At 43.1% G+C, this 9229-nt stretch overlaps 1 protein-coding gene across 1 annotated transcript; it reads left to right on the plus strand.

The window, feature by feature from the left end:
• Nucleotides 1–2700: 2700 nt before the first annotated feature.
• Nucleotides 2701–3180, plus strand: SARC_05313 (hypothetical protein; the record flags this gene model as incomplete). The annotated part of the gene is made up of 1 exon (XM_014300844.1): nt 2701–3180. The coding sequence occupies one exon, from the start codon at nt 2701–2703 to the stop codon at nt 3178–3180; it is 480 nt and encodes a 159-aa protein (XP_014156319.1).
• Between the last annotated feature and the right edge of the window lie 6049 nt (nt 3181–9229).

Raw genomic sequence — 9229 nt, forward strand, 5'->3', positions numbered from 1 at the left:
GTGTGTGTGTGTATGTATGTATATATATATGTATATATATATATATATATATATATCTATACATAAACATATACGTATATCCATATACGTATACGTATATATATATATATATATACATGTAATATGTATAAATATATACGCAATAGGTATATACTTAGTATGTCTATATATATCTATATTCTGGAATGTTTACATTCTAATAGTATTATGAAACAGAGAGTAGCACCAGTAAAGTCTTCCACTAATTGTGCGTTACTGTTAAGCATTTTAACTATTTAACAGTAACACGCATATTTGTAGTAAGACCTTACCGTCCTGTTCTACGTTCTTTTCATATTCCTAATCAAATAGGAGTATAAAAGGACGATGAAGTGGAGACACTCCCCCATCCATATTTCCTTCTACTTAATTAAGTATAAGCGTTAGCTCTCATACAAACATCAGCATCCCTGGCAGTCGCAATGGACGTAAATCCAGCTAGTCCAGTTCATCCTCGCGACGCCGCCGAACGAACGCGCATGAGATTGAAGTATGTGGCTACGCTGTCCCTGGTACAGGGCGTAATTCTTTATACGGGCTCCGGTTACACATCACCGGAGTCTCAACATCAGTACACTTCAACACAGTCTTGGAGTGTCCGGCTCTGTCTAACGGTGAGTGGAGCACTGGTGTGGCTGAGAACTCTGCTGCGGCTGTGTGTGGTGCCAAGACCACGCTCGGTTTCCAGACGGGTTGAAGAACTCGCCAATTGTGACTCCGTCGTGGTACGAGAAGCAGAAGGCTCCAGTTATCAAGGAATTGACAATTATTTTAACTTGGGCCAATTATCTGGCCTACTGTTTAAATCAAATTGATTTGGGAGGCCTATCCGTGGAGCATCGGGAGCAGGCTAATCGTGGAGTAATTGTGGCCCTAGTCAAGGATTTGGGACAGATTTTGGAGAGAGAGCGGAGTATCCCAGGAGCTTCTGCAGGCCATCAAGTATGGCGTGCGGCCCAAGTGGGGGCCGAAGGAGCCTCCACCTCCATCGACGAAGGGGCGATGGATAACAATTCCGGAGGTGGACGAGGCGATGATCCAGGCGGAATTTTTACGACTCGAACACGGCGGAATTATCCGACGTTGCCAGGAATCGGAGGCAACTTTGGTGCACTCAGCGCCTTTATGATACCAAAATCCGACGGGAAGAGAGGCCGATTTATTCTAAATCCGGAAGCATCAACACTCACGCTCAGAGGAAGACCTTCAGAACAGAAGATCTGGAAAGATTGACGCATGTTGCGCGACCGGGGGATGTAGCTATGTCAGCCGACATAAAGGACGGCTTTTATGCGTTAGCTGTTGCCAACCTCAGGCTCTGGCAATTTTGCGACCACAAGCACCAGCTATGGTGCTTCCTAGCATTACCGATGGGGCCAACGTTCTCCCCAGCATGGTTCAACCAGCTGATAGACGTAGTGAGGAAAGTAACAAGAGCTCGAGGTATACGAATAATACTGTATGTCGACGATCTTCTGTTGCTGATTGGCCGAAGACTTGTCGAAAGCATGCCAGGAGTGTAACAACAATATTCATGGAGTTTCAACTACAATTCGCACCAGGAAAAGGTTATTGGATAAGACCAGTAACCAGACTCCAACATCTAGGCGTTCTCATAGACTTGAGAGCAACACAATCGAGATGACACCAGTGTTCAAAGCAAAAGTCCTGAGACTAGCAGGAGCAATCCGGGGCTCGGGTCTACAGAACCAACGGCGCATACCAACCCGAGTTTGGCAATCGTTCTTAGGTTGTGTAAAATCACCGGGTTCCTATAGTAGAAGCACATGTTAACGTATAGTATAAACGTAATAACGTTTAAAACGCTATTACGGTCATGAAACCTAGTATACGTTGAAACGCAATTGTAGATATTTGTATCTGTATAATAATCAAATAATCTAATTATAGATATATAGAGTTTACAGAAAACAAACAGACAAATAATCTAATTTGGATATTTGGAATTACAATTGTATACGACAGAGGCCGGAGACCCTGTTGATATTGATATGATGATTTTTCTACACTGATGTGTTTTCCATCGGAATATTGGGATACAACACTGGGTGAGTCTTCGGTGATATTGACACTAGGTGACACATGTTGTATTACCAAATACTCTCAGCTCGAGATAGCCTACTGAGAAATGGGGCATAAAAATGATCCCCCCTAGCCGGCCAACTAAATGTGCCCGTCTATGCCTTCAATGGGATGGAGAGCTAGGTACCATGTGATGGGGTATAGGTACAGACATTTAACTGTGCCATCATGGCGTTTTTGATTTCTTTTATTTTTCTCAAGTTGGACTTAGAGTTATTTTATTGGTATTTGCGATTGGAAATTAATTTCGAGGCATGAAATGGTATAGAAGAAAATACCATGCATCCAATGAAATGAAATCTGATCTTAGTTACTGACACCGAATAAATCTAGACCGAAGTATTGAGTGATTAGAGCGGAGCCATTAAGACAATAGTCTCAGTCTTACATCCCTCAATCTTTAGCTCATTTCCAAGGGCTGAAACTAAACTTAAAATTACATTGTGCAAATTTACTTTGAAATCTTACTTTTCTTTTACTTTAACTTATTGAAACCGATAGTCAGCCTGGTTAGTCTGACTTTTACATATTTTTAAGTTTATACACTATCGGAAGAATATGACGAAGGGTAAAGGGAAAGCGAAGGCATCAAAGAACCAGCCGAAGGTTACGACTTTGGAACCCTCTTTGACACCTGACCCACAAGCGGATGAAGCTGTGACAAGTATGATGGCACACGCTTTACCAGCGGATTCTTTTGATGTAGTTACAACGGGCAAGACCAAGCCCAAGAAATCAAAGAAGTCTAGGGAGAAGAAAAATCCACCGATGGAGTCAGCTGACGAGATACCGAAGCACAAGCAGATAGAATCGGGAACGGGAGACCTAATACCACAAGGTAAAGAAGCCTCAATATCTGAATCAGAACAGGGGGCGGACTCTGGAGGAGAAGATTCAGGCGATCGGGACACAGATGATTACCTGCGCAAATTCCAGGAATACAAAGACCGGAAGATGACCGACAAACGAAAATATACGGGGGAAGAGAAATATAAGAGTTCTAGCGGAGACGAGGATCAATCATCGCTCGAAATTTGAAGAACCAGACTCGTCAGGACCAGATTACTTGCCGCCATCGGCAAAGCAGTCGAGGACATCGACGACGATGACGGATCGCAAGAAGGCACGAAAGGATGACGGTGACGATGGAGACAATCAGTGGCTGCATGGCCTGGAGGATATTGACACGCAAGTTGATGAGATTTCGGAGAGTGACAAGAAGATTGCTGATTTCACTGCTCGAATGCTAAACGCAGAAGAGGAGGCGACGCTAGCAATGGATCAAGGAATGTTAGAGCAAGCCAGGTTGAGAATGACAATGGCGAGGCACATTCAATCCAAGATCGATACGGAGCTACGCATCATACACGCCGAGAAAACAGTGGACAGTAAGAAGTTCGTCAAGGACATAGGTAAGTTACCCACTACATATCGTCCGGATCGAAAAGACTGTAAGGACCCTATCGATACGAGTAACTTAGCATTATTGTCGCGATCTTTGAAAGAATTTTGTCAAATTATGCTCACTGCAAATTTACGTAAGAACCTATGGTTCGAGGCTGCGCAACAGAGTTTTAAGCCGTCATCTTACAAGTATAATAAGTTGGAGAAGGCGAAAGCTGCTATAGCAAAGCTAAAGACGTGGAAGGAGCAGAGCGAGATGATAGTCCATCTATTCTCAACCGATCCTAGACCGGAACTATTGGTATCGATGATGGTACCGCCGGACGAAGGAACACCAGTGTCACATTACCTTCTGGAACTGGACACTCACATCATAACACGTGCTCAAACACAAGAAATGTCGCGAGACAAGTTGAGTATGTGTGTGCTATGGGTACAAACTATTTTCTGGTCGGCTCTACATAGAAAAGACCAAGAAGTGTTGTACGCAGATATGCACCAATCTTATCCAGACAAAGTACGTTTCAATTGAAGGGCCTACTTACGGCATCATGAAACTTGCCGACTTGACTTGGACTGAATTTTATTCGAGAGCAGACCAGACGTTTTCGAAACGTCCTAGTTCTGTGGTGAAATTCACACAGTCTACTAAGAAGACGGTACTCAACACGAATGGAGGACCAGGTAACGGTCGAGACTCTCATACCGGTACGGGAAATAACAAAGGGCACAAAGGTGGTGACAGAGGAGGCCATAAGAACAAGCCAATGCAAGGTACTGATGGTCAAAATAACAATGTCAACACTCGCGGGACTTTGGGCAATAGATCTAATCAGGCAGCTGATCCTCCTAAACCTAAATATAAGGAGACCAAGGACTGTGCTGAGACAGATTGCAGCTGGCGCATGACCCAACTTGAGCCGAATAGACGCTGGAATGGCAGGAACGCAGAAAAGTGTAAACATTTTATCGCGAAGTGTGCAGACTGTGAAGGGACTGGAGGTTACCAAAGTTAGGTAACAATCTTACCGGATCTTGGCACTGAAACAAAGGGATGCACCGCAAGATGAGCGCGTCATCCTGGATGTACGAGTTAATGGGCATGAAATAAAAGCGTTGTTGGATCCGGGCTCGCAGATTTCATGTCTATCATCGAGATTCTGTAAGATAACTGATGTAACTCGTAAATCAGAACCTACTAGGTTAAAATTGGCTAACAAAAGGGAGATTACGTGTCGTGACATGACCGTAGATTTGAGGTTTACCCTAACAGATCAACGGACCACAGTGACTAGGGCAGTAGTCTGTAACACTTCGCCATATTATGAATTAATAGTGGGGATGGGAGACCTGTTATCGTAAGGTATAACAATTACCGGTTTGCCTACTAACATTGACCCACAGAAAGATCAGTCAGATGATAATCTGCTGAAGCTTGTATACAAGCCTTCTAAGTCTGTGAAGGAAATGATACCCCAATTCACAGAGAAGCTGAAAATTCTTATCTTTGAGAACGACAAGATAAAGATCACGGACTGGGCTCAGTTTAAATTCAACAACGGATGCGTGAGCTTAGATTTGACAAAAGTGGACATTTCGAAGTTGAAATGCCCAACGCGGAATTATGTAGCGTAGCGTCATGAACAGGTGGCACGAGACCAAGTCAAAGCATGGTCAACTACGAACCTACTCCTGTCAACTTAGCACTCTTGGCTGTAGACCAGTCCAACTCCGATGGCACGTTAAAGAAGGTTCGCGCGTGTTTGGATATGAATTCTGTAAACGCTCTTATACCCACACATAATTTCCATTTACCAAGAATCAATGAATTGCTGAGAAGAATGGAAGGTGCGAAAATATTTTCAACCATCGATTTGAAGCAATACTACCACCAAATGAATATATACAAACCACATCGGAAGTTTTTCACCTTTACTTGGGATGGCCAGCAGTATTATTTTAAAGGAGCCCCTTTTGGTTTGCATATGCTACCAGCCTTCTTCTTTCAGCAAATCATGCAAGGCCTGTTAAGGAATATGGACAACGTACAAGTATATATCGATGACATTGTCGTGTTTACTAAAACTCAAGAGGAGCATGACAAGGTTGTAAGAGATATACTGGCCAGGCTTAACAAACACAAATTTAAAATCAACAGCAAGAAATGACATTCCGGTGTGAACGAGATACAGCTGTTGGGTTATCGTGTATCTGAGGATGGCATAATGATCAACCCCGGAAAGGTAGAACACTTACTAGAGACTGGAGAACTCCCACTACAGGCAAGGACGGGAACAGCATGTGCGGGTTCGATAATATGCTGTCAGATAGAGTCCTACACCTGGCAAGCTACTTGAAGCCTGTCGGACATTTGAGATGTCATAAGAACAAATTAGGAGCATTGTGGACCAAGGACTGTGATGATGCCTTTAAGCAGCTCAAAACAGTGGTTCAACAAGCCCCAGTAGTCCAGCCACCACAAGATAGAGTACCCTTCATGGTGGCTACAGACGCATCCGACATGGAGTTGGGAGGTGTTCTGTATCAAATGATTGACGGGAAACCGAGATACGTGCAGTTCTTTAGCAGAGCTATGAACTCGTCATAAATCAATTATCCGGCTGCGCAGTAAGAGCTATTAGCTATTGTGACCGCACTCACTCATTTTAAGGATTACCTATACGGTACACCTTTTAATGTACTGTGTGATCAGAAATCGTTGCAACATTTAAAAGATATGAAACCAAATTCACAATTGGTCAGTCGATGGCACGATACGATCGCAAAGTTTCTTTTAGCATTACACATATACCGGGTTTACACAATCATTTACCGGATATGCTGTCACGCTTCGTACCGGATTTTAACAAGATGGTTCGGGAATTGCTAGCTACGGATTGGAAGGCCAATCCTAGGTGGTTTAAAATTGCAGACAGTATACATGGACCACATACCGTCGATATGTTTGCAGCACATCATAATGCGCAATTGCCGCGATACCGGACTCTGGAACACCCAGACGGTGATGGGTTTCAAATAGATTTATCCGATGAGAACGCATGGGCGAATCCACCGTGGTTGTTGATACCACAGTTGCTAAATTATGTTCATATACAAGATGCTACCATCACGTAGTGTTGTCCCCTAAGACATTCAGATAAATGGCTAACACAGTTGATATCGATGATACAATGTGAGCCCATATATGCGGATAGAGAGGTAGATACTTCCCTCTACCAGGGTACCCGTGCAGTCCAGAAGACGCCTTGGTGAAATACAATAATATGTCGAATAGGTCCAGTTGGTACAACCGTCACCTTCAAACGTAAGGTCGACGAATCCAAGATTCCACTCTTGACACCTAAGTCTCAACGAGAGGCTGGGGCGACACACGCACCTGCAGTATGCGTTACCGAGGTACAATCTGATCCTAAGGATGCAAAGAGGAACTCATCACTAGCGAAGGCATTTTACAAAAGATACGTTCTGATAGAGAAACTGCATACGAGGCCGAGACCAGGCTACTCAAACAGTTGATGAACGATTATTCAGATGTATACAGCCATGTAACTCAACTAATGAACAAAGAGAACATTAGTAGAATTCACACGGCCGACATTTCAGGCGAGATTGGACGAGACGAGTCTTCGAGTCCGGGTGATGTAGTCGTGGACTCCTCACCTCCAGATTTTGATGTAGCGAGATCAACGGAGGGTGACATTCTGAAGTGGTTAAGGCAGAATCATGCACTTAAACACATAAATAAGGTTAGGACTGAGAAGGATTGCAAGAGGTACAGGATTGTACACCCTAAGCTTAAGCAATATATATATCTCTGATGTATCACGCATGTAACGATTGCGAAGTTAACCGGATCAAGCGCTATGGATATGCCCCATTGTGGAGTGTATCAGAAGACGAGCCATGGCGCAGGGTTATCATTGATTTGGTTGAGCTACCCACATCCGAACACACGAAAGATAAGCATGTCTGCCACGTTTTTGATGTCGCTTCAAGATATAATGTGTTGTATCCTTTGAAAGACAAATCAACACAAACGGTGGCTGAGTGCATTTATAAGTGTTTCGCAGATTTCGGCTGGCCAGCTATAGTATATACCAACAACGGTAGGAGACGTCATGACAACGCTGTTACTCGTTGCGGGATCATGCCACAAAATGGATGTACCTTATAAGCCTCAGACACAGGGTGCGAATGAGGTACGACACAGAAAGATGAATGAGTTCATGCGTAGAGCGTTGCTAGACGATGCTGACTTGTGGCCATACTCAATTAACTGGGTACAGACACAAATGAACGAGACAACGGATTCAGTCACTGGTACAACACCCGCCCACTACTTCAGGGGCCGTTATAGTGGATTACAACTACCTTTCAACAAGGATTCTCAAGACGTCGTCTTTCCTTGTTTGAGAGAGATGAAGGACATTGCACTCAAGAAGAGACAAAAGCGATGGAATGATTCAAAAAAGATAGTCGAGTTTGAGGTAGGCGATATAGTCAACATTATGGCTCGCAACTCCGATACAACTCTGCTTACGGCTAAATACATTGGACCATTCAAGATTGCAGTAGCCGATAAGAAGAGCGGAACTTACGAAGTTAACAGTGTTGACGGGTCAAGTGCTCTTAATATCGGATCACATCGAATTCCAACGACTGAAATCATCCTTCGTCACACACGTGAAGCTACTACACCTCTTATGTCTTATGAGTTTAAGAAAATTCTGGGGAAGTACAAACATGAGGATATTACTTACTACACTACGGAGTTTGCAGATGGCGTACAATACGATCTACCTCCATCGGCATTCGATGATCCAGATGTATTGAAAGCTTTTAATAAGAAGTTTCGTAAGCGTCTACATAAGAACAAGGTAGACGCGGACGCGATCTTACTTACAAACAATCGTCCGGAAGTAGTTAAGGTTTATCCCCAGACATCATTCATTCCAAGCTTCAGAGAACATGGAATATATGTACATCCTAAAGGCACTAAGAAACGTCCCATCCACCATCGGGGACCTCAAGCACCTAAACCCAAACGTAATAGAGTAACTAAGTAACTTATAAAGTCTAAGTATACTTTGTCTAAGGAGCATTGAGGCCATTTTATATGATCGAAACCCGTTTCTTCTTTTCGCTTGTACAATTCATGCGAGCTTTTTGAGTCTATGTGCTTCAAAACACATATAAGCCAACATTGTAAATTTCAAGCTGAGGGGGGGGGGCTGTGTAAAATCAGCGGGTTCCTATAGTAGAAGCGCGATAACGTATATTATAAACGTAATAACGGTTAAACGCTATTACGGTCATGAAACCTGGTATACGTTGAAACGCAATTGTATATAATTGTATCGGTATAATAATCAAATAATCTAATTATAGATATATTGAATTTACAGAAAACAAACAGACAAATAATCTAATTTGTGTATTTGAAATTACAATTGTATACGACAGAGGCCGGAGACCCTGTTGATATTGATATGATGGTTTTTCTACACTGATGTGTTTTCCATCAGAATATTGGGATACAACACTGGGTGAGTCTCAGGTGAAATTGACACTAGATGACACATGTTGTATTACCAAATACTCTCAGCGCTAGATAATAGCCTACTGAGAAATGGGGCATAAAAATGATCCACCCTAACCGGCC

Source organism: Sphaeroforma arctica (genome assembly GCF_001186125.1).
Source record: "Sphaeroforma arctica JP610 unplaced genomic scaffold supercont1.334, whole genome shotgun sequence".
NCBI lineage: Eukaryota > Ichthyosporea > Ichthyophonida > Sphaeroforma > Sphaeroforma arctica.